The sequence below is a fragment of the Molossus molossus genome, unplaced genomic scaffold (genome assembly GCF_014108415.1).
Source record: "Molossus molossus isolate mMolMol1 unplaced genomic scaffold, mMolMol1.p scaffold_m16_p_16, whole genome shotgun sequence".
Classification (NCBI taxonomy): domain Eukaryota; kingdom Metazoa; phylum Chordata; class Mammalia; order Chiroptera; family Molossidae; genus Molossus; species Molossus molossus.
This window is the reverse complement of record NW_023425351.1, coordinates 8459787-8476656: the sequence shown is the minus strand read 5'-3', so window position 1 is coordinate 8476656 and position 16870 is coordinate 8459787. Positions and strand designations below refer to the sequence as shown.

Sequence of the window (16870 nt, the reverse complement as noted above, 5' to 3'; positions counted from 1 at the left end):
GCTGGCTGAGCATCTTCCCATGCACCAAAAGGTCACTAGTTGGATTCTCAGTCAGGACACATGCCCAGGTTGCGGGTTTAATCCCTAGTCAGGGTGTATGTTTTTCTCACTCGGCTCTCTCTCTCCCTTCCTCTCTCTCTAAAAGAATCAATAAAAAAACATATTAAAATAAATAAAATAAAAAATGTTAAAAACATTTTTATAAAAAGAACCTGTTAATCTAACATAATTAGCCAGGTACATGTAAATCTGAACAGAAAATGCTATTAATTAACTCTTTTAAGAGTGTCACTCACATTATCAGTTTTTAAAAAGTACAGAAAATAAAATTAGATTTTAAAGTGCAATATTCTATAATCTCATGTTTTTATAATATGTATACAGACTCATGCAATCTAAAAAAAACACAGGCATATTCAATGTCTTCCAAAAAACACTTACCTCAAAGTATTTTATTTTCTTGGCGTTACTCACAGCAACAGAAAGCAATTTGTAGAAACCACTAATGAGTGGCAACCGTGTACATTGCAAAATTAACTCATATGCAAATGAGTACACCCATGGCTCAAAAAATTCTACATGTTTCGCAGGAAGAATCTCTCTGTGAAAACAAATTAAAAACTTAATGTAGAAACTGTTATCATACTATTTTTATTCTGCTTTGAAATTATAAGGCACATAATTAAAAGGTCTACAATTCCATTGTATACCATTTTTCGGTATATTTACAGTCCTTTTTATTTCCTACATAAGGATCTTTTAAATATAAAAATAATAACTCTAAGCTGGTACATTCAAATATATTTTAATGATTCATATAAGCAATTTAGACTTTAAGTGTTTTGCTATTTTATTTCTTATGACTATGTAAGGATTTTTCCAATATTACAGCCAATAAATGATAATTTTCAGTCTTAAACAATTAGATTTTTTTTTAAATACCTGCAAAATTCCACCAGGTTAATGAAAGCTGAAAAATCTTTAGGTTTAGCAGGATACAAATTAGCTGCTGGATCTGAAGTCGGGATCACCCAAACACCAGCAGGTTCATTTTCATCCTTAAAAATTATACATTATAAAAAACAAACATTATACCAATCAATAACACATTCATTCAACAAATAACTGACCAACTGATGTTACAGCCAAGGCCTGATGCTATGAGGAAAGAATGCAAAAGTGAGAAAAGCACAGATGGGTCCTCAAAGCTTACAGTTTGAGAAAAATGATGGAACTTACAGACAGCATTAAATAAAAGAATACATGGAAAGTGATGAAAAAAAGTAATACACATACAAAGGAAGAAGTATCATTTCTTAAAGGAGATAGCAATGATGCCATGACAGAAGCAGAATTTCAAAACTTAAAAGTTTATAGAAAGTATCAATAATGTCTTGGAAATCTCAAACTGAGAAACAGGAATTAAGTAACAGTAACTTACTATTACTTGCACATTAAGTTGTGTAATCAGATTCAGAGGAAAATGTTAAATAAGTAGTTAGAACTGCAGAGCTGAAACTTGTGAAGGAGGATAAGGTTAGAAACTAGCTTTTTCTGAGATGTGCTAACATAGGTGACAACTGACCTGCTGGAATGAAGGAGGAGGGGCAGAAAATAGAAGAGAGCAGAAAACAAGAAAAAGGAACTGCAAGGGAAGCCACTGAAGACAACAAAAAGGATGAAGATATGTTCCTAAAAAGCAGGTTTGTTGGCTGACACATTTCCACAAAGTGCTGTTTGGCAAGTTGTGTTTTTTTAGGCATACACAAAGCATAAAAAGCAATGCAACACACTGGTGTTCCCATGAACCAGCATAAAAATCAGAATATTACAAATGCCATAAAGTCCATGTGACAAATGGCCCTTCCCTGTTTTCTTTATTATCCTCTGCAAAGCCTCCCCATCACCTCTTACCTAATTTTGCAATATCATACATACGCACTAACTAACAGGCATAATCTAACCCAAAAGAAAAAAATCACTGGACTCTAAAGCAAACGAGATGTTTTCCCTAAAACTCAAGCCCTTTGACACTAGAATCATTACCACAATGTTTTGTTGCTAAAACTCCTCAGAAAAGAGCAGAGCAACCCCCAGCTAGCAGCCCAAAGCCATGAAAACTGGGTACCGAAAAAGGAGAGGGTACATTTTTCCCTTTCTGCCTATTGTCTATATTCTAGTATCTCAAGAACACATTAAATGCTGTGTGGCCTGAATCTGGAGTTTTCTTAGCTATAAACAAGAGGAATTCCAGGTTTCCTTTTCCTACTACAAAGTCATTTCTGTACAAAATAAGATCCGACTCTCGATTATTGCTAAGGAATAAATAATAAACAAGCCTACTACACAACTTTTCACACACAAAAAATAGTTTTAACATATTAAAGACATAAATGTCTTTTTGAAAAATCTAACGATAACAGTTTCTACACATTAGGCTATTAGAAAAGTATCAACAACACATATTAATGCAAAAGATACCAATTTCCTGCAATACTCTACAAATGTGCTATCGCTACAAAGAGAGTATAAAAATGATGCAAACTTATTAGTGACAAAAATTCTAACCTCTTGTTCCCCAACATTCTGTTTTTTTAGTGTAAGATCCAATTTGTCAACAATCTTCAAAACAGATTTTACAAATTCATCATATAGCAAACGATTCAGTCTTTGAAGGGAGGAATCCACAAAAGAAAATGCTTCATCTGCTAAAAAAGAATCCTTAAAAAAAAATCATAAACTTCAAAATTTTGTTCATAAAAGTATCAGAATGCATACTAAATAAGCATTAAAATATATACAGATGTACATGCATATTTAGGTATTATGAAAAATGTGTAAACAGATTTATCTGGAGGTTTACAAGCTCAAATTGTAGACACCTTCCTAAATTGTTAAGACAATATCATTTCGGTCAGATAATATTACTTATCCAGTTATGTAGCAAATACTAAGTACATAGTAGTAAATGAGAAGATTTAGGCCAATCCTTATCAAAGCATTTCCCCTAATTAATTTGTATGTGTGTTTGTATGTATATACATGTATACTATATACACACACAATATGTACATATACACATACATACATCTAGATAAATATATATCTACTCTCAGAATAGATATAAAAATATAATCTATCATTTCTTTAAAAGTGAAACTGTTCTACCATCCAAAAGTATAGGTCGATTCCTTTGCCTTTACTCGAATATTCTATGGAACTCAACCTCACATATAGGACTATTTAACATCATATATAAAAGAAATGTTTTAGGTACAAGTACTAACTGTGCTATTTTACCTCAATAAGAAAACAACTAAAAACTCCTGAGATTTTTCACAGGATAGCAATCATCTACTGACAAATATTGCTTTTCCTAGCCTATTAATGCTTTGTCAGTCTGCGTGAAAATGGTGGCCAGAACGTGGCTTAAAAACATCAGCTAGAATCATATTAGGCAGGAGGCATTACTCTAATCATAGATGATATAAATAATAGCTGTGCACAATTCTCCTTCATGCCTATTAAATCAATTGGATTTATCTTCATCTTTAACAACTAAGAAGAGAATAGCTCTTCCATGGTGATAATACGGTTAAATTTTTGGCTGGATCTATTAGAAACAAAAACTTAGCATCAACTATAGTACACTGCTACTTAAAGCTAAAATGTGGACTCAGCAATTAATTTTAGTGAGTCTTCTAATTCAGTTCCCTTTATTTTATTTGTTTTTTATTTTAAGAGGGAAAAAGCCCCTGTTTTTATTCTTTCTCTAATGGCCTCAGCTTCCAGGCGGTCCTGTGGCGGTGGTGGTGGTGTCAACGGCAGTGGTGTCTAGTCAGGCACCGAAGACTCTAAAGGAGAGCCCTCCCTCACCAGAGAGACGATGGGGGAAGATCCACACTGGTTTTTCGTCTCTCTGACCTCTTACTATTTGACCCTGAAGGCAAAGGCAGCTAGCCCCTTTCTTCCTTTAGCCTTTAATTTGCAGATGGATTATAAGCTTTCGATGACATTTTTTTCTAAAATATTCCTTTGCTACACTGGCCACCAATAATTTTGTTCCTTTTAATTTACCTTTTCATAGTTTCACTTTATTATAACAGTCTTGATTTTTTTTATTACTTATAGTACTTTTTAAATAAACTATTGAAAGCCAGTAAACTATAATTCTGAAATAAGTCTTAAGTATATAAACCATGCAGACTAATAAAGAGGAACAAGGGTATTTTACAGCTTTAAAATTGTCATTTTACCATCATCTGGTCACAGCTCAGAAGATTTCTAAAAAGATCCAAATAGTCCTTGTATGTGGGCACTTTCCATTTGCCAGTTCTAACCTCCCCTGATGCACGATAGTCTTCCAGTTCAGACTCAGCACCCTGGTCAGGAAGACACCAACATTTACTAATGAGGTCACAGAATAAGCACCACTGCCAGAATGTTCTGATTTTCAGAAATTTCTAAGCTAAAATAGCTACCAGTTGGAGATATAAACATAATTGAAGAAGACAGTACATTATGAGAGCATAATAAAAAAGCAAGCTGAAAAAAGGTCATGATTCTTCTTACTGGGACTAAGATAGTGATGCACTAGCATATACTTCAAAAACAATATCCATGGATGTGTTACAAAGCATTAATCTCAGTGTCTTGGACAAGTCTCTCTCTCATCTCATCCTATTTCCTGAACTTCAAGTACGTAAAATATATGTCCTATAATACACCTAAGTATTTTGTCCTAAAATTTTCAAGAGAAAAAATATTCCCTTTTTGTAAAAATGTGTATATAACAGTAAATTTATGGTCAAGGACATTTCATAACTTAGGAGTTTATTCACCCGAAAAAATAGAGGTTTTACATCCTACACTTTCCAAATTGTAAGCATGGCCAATAACTAAAAGGCCCACTTTTATACTTTTACAGTCTACAAACCTCAGCAACATTTCTAACTTTCAGTGACAAAGGACTAATTTTAAAACATTAGATTCAGAATTTACCTTTTGAAGAATCACTTCTTTAGAACATATTCTGATTAAACTTTGATGCACTGAAAAAAGAAAAAAAAAAAGAAATAAACAATGAAAAATACAACCAAACACTCAACAAAAATGACAGCCATTATTTTTTTTAACATAACTTTACTTCCCAATTCTTTTCTCCAAGTTTGTTAAAATCTTTAATTTTAAAATTTGGACTATTATGATTCAGAAGCACACAGAAGAAGGGAAAAAAAAGATTCTAAAAAAGCACAGAAAAAGGAGATTTGGTGCACCAAAATATCAGGAGTTCTCCAAGAGGCATCAAACGATACAAAAGAATTTGGCAACCAGATGTTCTTAATCTATTTCACGTAATAGGTTAGATGTTCATTAGTCACTACCATTAAAACAAAAGCAAATTCCAAACTTACCCACAGTACTAATACAATTCCAGAGAACGGGACCTTTTTCTGCTAAGGCTAGGAAAACTTTCACTATGGCTCTACAACACACCAACTGCATTTTTGGACTATACTGTGGGAAACTGTCTATCTGTACCACCAACAGATGTTCCAGAACTGAAATATACACCTCAGGAACCTATCAGAAATGGAAACAAACTAAAAGTTAGGGGAGAAAATAAATAAATATGATAATAATACAAGTATTCAAATTACAACCTAATTAGACACATATTAGATAAATGAAAAACCTGGTTTGTTATCTCCATCAACTAATAAATTAAATATTTATCATTGTGAATAAATTTTTAAAAATCAGAGAAAAACTGAGTTATACTTAAGATGAAATTCTATACCAAGCAGCAATGATTTTTAACATATATATATATTTTTTAATTTAGTTTTGTCACTATATTACAGATTTCCCCCCATATCTCCCTCTGCACAACCCCTACCCCCGGCAGGCCTACCCTACACTATTGTCTGTGTCCAAGGGCTATAAATAGAACTATATAAGTTCTTTGGTTTATCACTTGTAGTCTTCCTGCCTCTCAGATATGGCAGTCTCTTCCATGTTTCCATGCCTTATTTTATTGGTCAATTTATTTTGTTCATTAGATTCCATAAATGAGATCATGTGATAAATTTTCTAATTGCCTTATTTCATTTAGCATAATACTCTCTAGGTCCATCCATGCTGTCTCAGAGGGTAAGAGATCTTTCTCTTTACAGCTACATAGTATTCCATTGTGTAAAAGTAACACAGCTTTTTTATTCTACTGATGGGCACCTGGACTATTTGCAAATCTTAGCTATCATAAATAATGTTGCTATAAACACAGGGGTGCATATTTTCTGATTGGTGTTTCAGGACATTTAGCATATATTCCCAGAAGTGGGATCGCTGGGTCAAAAAGCAGTTCCATTTTTAACATTGTGAGGAAACTCCAAACTGTTTTCCATAGTGGCTGCACCAATCTGTACTCCCACCAATCTGTACTCAGTATACTAGGGTTCCCTTTTCTCCACATCCTTGCTAGCACTTGTTGTTTGTTGATGGTAACCATTCTGGCAGGTGTGAGGTAATATCTCATTGTGGTTTTATTATTTTTTAACCCTCACCTGAGGATATTTTTCATTTTATCTTCAGATAGAGTAGGAGGGAGGGAGAAAAAGAGACACATCAATTGGTTGCCTCCCGCACGACCCCCACCAGGGACAGGGATGAACCGCAACCAAGGTACATGCCCTTGACCAGAATCACACCCCTGACCCCTTGGTCCATGGGCCAACGCTCTAACCGCTAGCCAAACAGGCCAGGGCTCATTGTTGTCTTAATTTGCATTTCTCTGATGATTAGTGCCTGAGCATTTTTTCATATATGTTTATTGGCCATCTGTATGTCTTCTTTGGAGAAATGTCTATTCAGGACCTTTTCCCATTTTTTAATTGGATTGTTTATCTTCCTTTTGTTAAGTTGTATGAGTTCTTTACATATTTTGGAAATTAACCCATCAGATTTATCATGCAAATATGTTCTCCCACACCGTAAGTTCCTTTTACATTTTTTTTTTTATCCTCACCCGAGGATATTTTTCCATTTTTTGTACAGATAGAGTGGGAGGGAGAGAGAGGAAGGGAGAGACAGACAGAAACATCGACGTGAAGGGACACATCGAGTGGCTGCCACCCGCACGACCAACCAGGGACAGGGACAAACCACAACCGAAGTACATGCCCGCTAAGGCAACTGAACCCGGGTCTCTCCGGACCGCAGGCCGACGCTCTAACCGCTGAGCAAAACCGGCCAGGGCTCCCTTTACATTTTGATGGTGGTTTCTTTTACTGTGCAGATGCTTTTCAGTTTGATATAGTCCCATTTTTCCTTGTTTCTCTTGCCCTAGGAGATGTATCGGCAAAAATTCTGCTACGTGAGATGTCTGAGATTTTAGTGCCTATGTTTCGTTCTAGGATTTTTATGGTTTCACCACTTACATTTAACTTTTATCCATTTTGAGTTTATTCTTGTGAATGCTATAAGTTGGTGGACTAGTTTCATCCTTTTGTATGTGTCTGTCCAGTTTTCCCAACACCATTTGTTGAAGAGACAGTCTTTGTTCCAATGTATGCTCTTGCCTCTTTTGTCAAATATCAATTGACCATAATGGTATGGGTCAATTTCTGGGGTCTCTGTTCCGTTCCATTGGCATATAATGTCTGTTCTTGTGCCAGTACCAGGCTGTTTTGATTACAATGGCTTTGTAGTATAGTTTGATACGCTGTACTGTGATCCTTCCAACTTTGTTCTTCTTTCTCAAGATTGCAGCACTATTCAGGGTCTTTTTCGGTTCCATGTAAACTTTTGAAGTTTTTTTTATCCTCACCCAAGGACACTTTTCGATATTTTGTTCAGATAGATTGGGAGGGAAGGAGAGAGAGAGAAACATCGACGTAAAAGGGACACATCGAGTAGCTGCCACCCACACGACCCATCCAGGGCCGGGGACAAACTGCAAAACTGAGATACGTGCCCTTAGCGGGAACCGAACCTGGGTCTCTCTGGACCACAGGTCAATGCTCGAACCGCTGAGCCAAACCGGCCAGGGCAAAATTTTTGGAGTATTTGTTCTAGTACTCTGAAGCTTGCCATTTCAGCATCCATTAATCAGTGGCTTTTTTATACACCAATAATGAACTCTCAGAATGAGAAACTAAAAAAAAAAAAAAAAATCCCACTTACCACTGCAGTAACAAAAAAATAAGATACCTAAAAATAAACTTAACCAAGAAGGTAAAAGACCTGTACTCAGAAAAATACAGGACTTTGAAAAAAGAAACAGAGAAAGATACCCTGGCTGGTTTGCTCAGTGGTTAGAGCATCAGACCGCAGACCAATGAGTGGCAGGTTTGATTCCAGTCAAGGACACGTACCTCGATTGTGGTTTAGTCCCCAGTTCTGGCCCTGGTCAGGGCTGTGTGATAGGCAACCAATAGATGTGTCTCTCTCACATCGATGTTTCTCTCTCTCTCTCCCTCCCTCACATTCTATCTGAAGATAAATAGAAAAATATCCTTGGGTGAGGATTAAAAAAAAAATAGAGAAAGATACAAAAAAGTAGAAGCATACACTACATTCATGGATTGGAAGAACATCATTAAAATGTCCATACTACCCAAAGCAATCTACAGATTCAATGCAATCCCTATTAAAATACTAAGCTGCAAGCTCAACTTTAGAGAGAGAGAAAGAGTAACAAATAATTTTTCTTTCTGTGGGTAACAAAAAGTGAAGTTTCATAACTATAATTCTATTGACATAAAATACTAATTAAAAATGTCACCTCGCCCTGGCCAGTTTGGCTCAGCGGTTAGAACGTCGTCCTGTGGTCCGGAGAGACCTGGGTTCAGTTCCTGCTAAGGGCACATACCTTGATTGCAGTTTGTCCCCAGCCTTGGTTGGGTCATGTGGGTGGCAACCACTCGATGTGTCCCTTTCATATCGATGTTTCTCTCCCTCTCTCTCTCTCCCTTCCACTGTATCTGAACAAAATATCGAAAAATGTCCTCAGATGAGAATAACAAAAAAAAAATGTCACCTCAATCATAATGGAGCCTGTACTGAGTGCACACAATTCATACAACTCCATCAAGTTATTGAAGAAGTGAGGTTAAATAACAGTATGCTCAGTTTAATTAATTATTCCACTTACTGTATCAAGGTAAAGTAAGACACTTGCAATAGACTGGAGGAAGCTTGGCATCTGGTAAACATGGTCATCAACAGTGTCCATCTGAGTGAGGAACAGCTGCTTGCAGCGTTGAATGAGCTCCACATACATGAAGTCAACATCTTTTGCATTTACAACCTTGCAAGACTTTAGGAAAGATAAATATAAATATTTATCAATATTATCAATGTCAAAATAATGATACTTAAGGTATCTCATTAAGCCAGGATTATAAAAAAAAATAGTAAAAAGCTTTTTAATGGAGAATGCAGATATAAAATACAGTATATCTTACAAAATGCTTTTTAAAATAATCTGTAAATACATTCAAAATATTTATTCATACACAAAATATCTAGATTTTCAACTATATTTTAAGTACTGTTTAGCTAGAAGGTATCAAAGGCAAATAACATGCAATCCCAGCCCCCATTAGGCTAGTCACCCAGAAAAGACTGAGAACTAAACTGAAAGTTGGAATACACTACTGAACCACAATGAACACTATGAGCCATCTCTATAACGCACTAATCTGATAACAGTACTAACTTCAGATATTCTAAAGGCTTCTTTAGACTTCAGATATAGTCTGGTCTCCTTGGGCAGCAGACTACTTTCTCTTTTTTGAGTCCTCTCTCCTATCTTGCTTGTCTATCATGCTCTAGTTACACTGTGAATATATCTAACTACAGTGAACTAGTTGAAGTTAGTTAGACCATAGTATATGAAGTTCAAAATTCCATGCTTTCTACCTCTGAGCCTTCTTACATATTGTTTATTCTGCCCTAAGAATATTTAAAGAAGCTAACAGAGACAAAAGGAAGCAAATGAGGAAGTATCAAGGGTGAAATGAGTAGTGATAGTGGAAGGCTGAAAAAAGGGACTCTCATTCTCTGAAACAAGGGAGTAGACATTGAAGGATAAATGTGTAGAAAGAGAGGTAGCAAGTGATTTTCTCCATAAAAGAGAAGTCATAGAGATCCACCTGCCCTGGCCGGTTTGGCTCAGCGGTTGGAGCGTCAGCCTGCGGTACAGAGAGACCCGGGTTCGGTTCCCGCTAAGGGCACGTACCTCGGTTGCAGTTTGTCCCCGGCCCTGGTTGGTCGTGCGGGTGGCAGCCACTCGATGTGTCCCTTCACATCGATGTTTCTCTCTCTCTCTCTTCCTCTCTCTCCCTCCCGCTCTATCTGAACAAAAAATGGAAAAATGTCCTCAGGTGAGGATTAAAAAAAAAAAAGAGAGATCCACCTAAAGGAAGATAACTATGGTTATTCTCATTATTCTTAAGTATACCTCTTTCTGTCATTAATGAATTTCTCTTTTTAAAATACTGAGTGACATTAACTACAATTTTACTTCATAAATAAGTGGAAGCATAACACAATAGAAAAACACATGGTGGTTTCTAGTCTTCACATCTGAATTTATATCTTGGTTCTACCAATTATCAATTGTGTGTCCTTTAATAAGTTAACCGATTTCTCTAGGTCTGTTTCTTCATCAGTAAAATGAAGTAATGCTCCTAAAAGCTTGGAAGGGAGTTATGATGATTTGAAATAACAAATATACAGAATCCTAGTAAAAAGTAGGCACTGATTAAACAAGTTAACAATAAAGCAAATAACAACAAAATTATTACAAGTATAAGATGTTTTAAAAATTCAAGGAATTATAGTCCTATAAACACTCAAAACTAAACTAGTAAGAGAAAATTAATGAGCCATACTCCTGCAAAAAGTCCATATCCACGAATCGCAATGGATAAATCCTTGCTGTTTGAATCCATGTTCCTGATGATTCCATAGAATTGTTCCATAAAGTACTGCAGCTTACTTTTATGCATTTCTGCATCTTTTGCCACCAAAAAAGAAACCTGTAATTACATATTTACTTTTTAAAAATAATGACAAAACAAATTAATCTATACAAAGGAGAAAGATTAGAGTTGTTTAATTAGAAATCATTTAAAGTGTTTTATAGTTCCACACAATCACTTTTACTCATAAAGAATCACTGATAGCCCTGGCCGGTTTGCTCAGTGGTTAGAGAGCCGGCCGGCAGTCCAGAGAGACCTGGGTTTGGTTCCCGCTAAGGGCGCGTACTCCGGTTGCAATTTATACCCGGCCCTGATTGGGTCGTGCAGGTGGCAGAAACTCGATGTGTCCCTTTCACGTCGATGTTTCTCTCTCTTCCTCTCTCTCCCTCCCACTCTGTCTGAACAAAAAAATGGAAAAATGTCCTCGGGTGAGGATAGAAAAAAAAATCACTGATCAATTTGCTTAGTCGCCAACAAGTTCAGAAAAACACTCCCTTAAATAAGGCTTTATTACATGTGCTGTATTTACCTAGAAAATGGATCTGAAATAGACTAGGGAAATGTTGGAAGACACGTGCATGCACAAAAGATAGAAACGTTTTGATTTAAGGCTCCCTGATGAAGCAGGATCTTCTGTAGAGCTCCTCTGTGACACACAGGTGACAGAGTTGTGTGTGCCAACTCTGAAATCATCAACGAATCGGGAGCCTCATTAGCAACACAAAATCAAGTTCAGAACTAATAGTCAGAAAGACAAAGCATCTCGTTTTTTCAAAATAATAAGCCACAAACCATAAGGTTTAAGTTAGGTGAGACAAGGGGAAAAGTACTTTGAGAAGCAAGTAGGTCAGTATCTACCAAACTCACAACACCCTAATTGCAAGAATGTAAGTGTTTAAAAAAGCATTCCTAATTTTAGCCGAAAGCCCTCCAAGACAAGAATGAAAAGAGTCTAGACTTCCGGTCAAGATGGTGGTGTAGGTAAACACGGTATCGTGTCCTCCCACAACCACATCAAAGTTAAAACTAAACTACAGAACAACCATCATTCAAACCCGCCTGAAATCCAGCTGAATATTAGTCCTACAACTATGGAATTAAAGAAGCAGCTGCATCGAGACTGGTAGGAGGAGCAGAGGCAGAAGGGCTGGTACCACGGCCACATGTGGCGGATAAAAATCAGGAGGACACCTCAGCTGGGAAGGTCCACCCTGAGGACTGAGGGGTCCCCGTCCCACACCAGGCGCCCCGCTCAGGGTTCCAGTGCCAGGATTAGAAGTCCCCATACCTTCTGGCTGGAAAAACCAGCAGGAACTGAGGCTCAGGGAGGCTGAGGCAGCTGGAGCCCCAGGCAGCTCCTTAAAGTGCCGGCACACGGACTTATCAGACTCGCTCCCTCTAAGCTTGGAGGGGAGGCAGCTCGAGGGGCACCAGAGACATACAGGGAAGAACTGAGCTGTTTGGCACCGGAGCAAAGGCTGGAGAGCGGGCTTTCTCCTGGACAGACGTGCTGTCAGAGGCCGTTGATCCTTTGGTGAGCCTTTCCCTTGGGTGGCAGACAGCCGCCATATCTGGGACTCCAGCAACCTGGCTCACACTGGTTGCCCCGCCCTGGTGATTCCCTGAGGCCCCGCCCCACCCAACTTTCAGGCCCACCCAAGCTGTTGCCAGTTGCTTAACTACAGGATTGGCCTGTCTTGGATCCTGCTTCAGATTTTTCTAAATTCTTTCAAAAAGCAGTATCTGGTCTCAGCCCCATACCTCTCGTTAAGTAATACACAGAAACATACACGAGGAGGCAGCCAAAATGAGGAGACAAAGAAAAAGGTCTCAAATGAAAGAACAGAACAAAACTCCAGAAAAAGAACTAAGCGAAATGGAAATAAGCAACCTAACAGATGCTGAGTTCAAAATACTGCTTATAAAGATGCTCAATGAACTTAGTGAGAACCTCAATGAACTTAGTGAGGGCCTCAAGAGCATAAAAAAGGATCAGTCAGAAATGAAGGATGCACAGTCAGAAATGAAGGAGGCACTAACTGAAATAAAGAATAATTTACACAGATTCAATAGTAGAGTAGGTAAAGCCAAGAAGCAAACCATCGATTTGGAATATAAGGAAGCAAAAAACACCCAATCAGAACAGCAAAAAGAAAAAAGAATCCAAAATAATGAGGATAGTGTAGGGAGCCTCTGGGACAACTTCAAGCGTGCCAACATTTGCATCTTGGGGGTGCCAGAAGGATAAGAGAGAGAACAAGAAATCGAAAACCTATTTGAAACAATACTGGCAGAAAACTTCCCTAACTTGGTGAAGGAAACAGATATACAAGTAAGTCCAGGAAGCACAAAGTCTGAAACAAGATGAACCCCAAGAGGCCCACACCAAGACACATCATCATCAAAATGCAAAAGGTTCAAGACAAAGAGAGAATCTTAAAAGCAGCAAGAGAAAAGCAGTTACCTACCTACAAGAGAGTTCCTATAAGACTGTCAGCTGATTTCTCAAAAGAAACTTTGCAGGCCAGAAGGGAGTGGCAAGAAGTATTCAGAGTGATGAAAAGCAAGAACCTACAACCAAGATTACTCTAGACTGCAGAGCTGTCATTTAGAATCAATGGACATATAAAGTGTTTCCCAGACAAGAAAAAGTTAAAGGAGTTCATCACCACCATACCATTATTAAAAGAAATGTTGAAGGGTCTTTTCGAAGAAAAAGATAAATTATATGAACAAACAAAATGGCAATGAATACATACCTATCGGCAATGGAATCTACAAACAAAATGAACAGGCAGAACAGAAACATTCTCATAGATACAGAGAACATTTTGTTGGTTGACAGATGGGAGGGGGGTTGGGGCAATGGGTGAAAAAGTTGAAGGGATTAAGAAGAACAAATTGGTTGCTAGACTGACAAACCTCAAAGAAAAGGGGGTTAGGGGGTGGGAAGAAATAAACCAAAGAACTTATATGCATAACCAATTGACACAGACAACAGTGTGGGAAAAGGCAGGAGGGGGGCGGGAGTGGGGAGGAGGGGGTCAATGGGGGGAAAATGAGGAACATCTGTAATACATTCAACAATAAAGATTAAAAAAAAAAAAAGAATGAAAAGAGTCAAAAAGATATCCACCTTTCATTCTCATGACCCAGTCCCACACAAACCCCCACAGGTCTTAGCACTTTACTCCCTATGTATTTAGAAGAAAGGGACAGTATACATACTGCTTCATAACTTCTAGCTCCATTTTATGAACATGTTCTTCAGAAAGTAAATACATATCATTTTACTTGATAACAGAATAGTTTTTCATTTTAAAAATAACCGATGTTGATGAATTTAAAACATTTCTAATTTTTTTTTCTTTCAACAAAATATCTTTTATGCATATTTATCCAAATATTTTTATTTATTTATAGTAACAAAAACTTGAAAATAATTACAATCGTAGAGAATAGGTTAAAATATGTTGGCTTATAAATATATAATATATATCAACTATGTTGCAATTAAAAATTAATCATGACCCAGCCGGAGTGGCTCAGTTGGTGGACAATCAATCATCCGGTGCACCAAAAAGTTGCCAGTACAATTCTCGGTCAGGGCAAATACCTGGGTTATGGGTTGGATCCCCGGATGGGGCACATATGGAAGGCAACCAATCAGTTTCTCTCTCACATCTCTCTTTTTCTCCCCCTCTCTCTCTTCTCTCTAAGCACATCCTCAACTGAGGATAAAAAAAAGAATTAATCATGTAGACCTCAAAGTGCTATCAGGAAAACATATTGAACAGAATGAAAAATATTAAGGCTAAAAAATTACAAATAAAACACCTTTATGTCAAGATATCTCTCTTCCTCCCTTCTCATTCCTTCTGGGGATGGAGAGAGCAGAAGGGGGGTAGGAGGGAGAGAGGGATGGAGAAAGGGAGGGGGAGGGCTAAAAGCATCACCACAAAAATGGTGACTTTTCTCTTTGTGGTGAAATTTCATAAGATTTTAATAGTTGTCTGCGTACTCGCTTTTTGAATTATATGCAACTAATCTGCAATGTTTTCCATAAAAATTCTGTATAAAGGTACAGAATAAAAAACAGACATTTATTCCCCACAGGAGTAATGTTTAAAATTTAAAACTGCAGGACATATAATAATCAAAACAACATTAGAAAAGAAAAGAAAAAGTTGGAGGACATCCACTACCTTATTTCAAAACTTAATATAAAGGCAGAGTAATCAAGAAAGTGAGGTAGTGATGTAAGGACAGACAAAAATACGAATACAACAAGATGAAGAGTACACAGATAAACCCACACATATTTATTCTACAGATTTTCAACAAAGATACCAAGGTAAGTCAATGCAAAAAAAAATAGTATTTTCAGTAAATGAGGCTCAAACAAATAAATGAAGGAAAGAAATAAATGAACACCAACCCTTAGTGTACATCATACACTAAAATAATTCAAAATAGATTATAGACCTAAACATAAATGCTGAAAACTATAATCTACAAAACTTCAAGGACAATCTCTGCACCGAGGGGATACACAAATATTTCTTACATAGGGTACAGAAAGGAGGAAAAAGTTGGAAAATTAGTAAACTGCACTTCATCAAACTTTTAAAACTACTGCTCTTTGAAAGATACTGTTAAGAAAATGAAAAGGTGTAAGGACATCAGCACCATGAGTAAAGATATATAAACAACGAAAACCAACCAAGTGGAAATGAAGAATGACATAGCAGAAATTAAGAACACATTGGAAGGACTAACTAGCAGAGTAGAGGAAGCTGAGGACTGGATCAGTGAATTAGAAGATAAAGTAGAAAAAATTCAACCAGTCAGAAAACCAAAAGGAAAAAAAAGATTAAAAAACAAAATTAAAGACAAAGAGAGAATCCTAAAAGCTGCAAGAGATAAGCAACAGGTCACCTACAAAGGAAACCCCATAAGGCCGCAGGTGACTTCTCAACAGAAACATTACAGGCCAGAATAGAGTGGCATGAAGTAATCAAGGTCATGAAAAACAAGGATATGAATCCAAGACTAATCTATCCAGCAAGGCTATCATTCAAAATAGAAGGTCAAATAAAAAGCTTTCCAGACAAAAAAAGGCTAAGGGAATATATTAACATCAAAAAAGCACTGCAAGATATGCTAAAAGTACTGCTATAATTAGTAGAAGAAATAGGAAAAAAAATAGAACCACACTAAACAAAAATGGCAATAAGTTCATATCAATTATCACCTTAAATGTGAATGGTTTGAATGCTACGATAAAAAGACACAGAGTAGCTGACTGGATAAGAAAGCATGACTCACATATACGTTGTTTACAAGAATCCCACCTCACAACAAAAGACTCACACAGATTGAAAGTGAAGGGATGGAAAAATCTTTGAAGCAAACAGAAAGCAAAAAAAAGCTAGGGAGCAATACCCATCTCTGATCAAGTAGATTTCAAAATGAAGGCCATAACTAGAGACAAAGAAGGCCACTGTATAATATTGAAAGGATCTATCCAACAGGAAGATATAACCTTGGTAAACATATATGCACCCAATATATGAGCATAAACATATATTAAAAATCTTTTGGAGGACTTCCAAGGAGAAATCAACAGCAATACAATCATAGCAGGGGACTTCAATAACCAACTGACATCACTAGATAGATCTTCTAGACAAAAAATTAACAAGAAAACACAGACTCTAAATAAAGCACTAGACCAAATGGATTTAATAGATATCTACAGAGAATTACACCCCAAAACCGCAGAATTCACATTCTTCTCAAGTGCACATGGGACATTCTCAAAGATATACGACATGTTATGGCATAAATTAAGTCTCTACAAGTTCAAGAAGATTGAAATC

At 36.9% G+C, this 16870-nt stretch overlaps 1 protein-coding gene across 1 annotated transcript in view; it reads right to left on the bottom strand.

Moving 5' to 3' along the window:
• Positions 1-16870, bottom strand: part of PRKDC (protein kinase, DNA-activated, catalytic subunit) — a 261857-nt gene that overhangs the window by 217434 nt on the left and 27553 nt on the right. The window contains exons 11-18 of the mRNA XM_036264464.1: positions 10899-11045; positions 9155-9319; positions 5415-5583; positions 5002-5051; positions 4257-4382; positions 2569-2721; positions 943-1058; positions 442-601 (exon numbers count right to left, since the gene is read on the bottom strand). Of these exons, the coding sequence (XP_036120357.1) occupies positions 442-601; positions 943-1058; positions 2569-2721; positions 4257-4382; positions 5002-5051; positions 5415-5583; positions 9155-9319; positions 10899-11045 (1086 nt within the window). The remainder of the gene's footprint in view (positions 1-441; positions 602-942; positions 1059-2568; positions 2722-4256; positions 4383-5001; positions 5052-5414; positions 5584-9154; positions 9320-10898; positions 11046-16870) is intronic.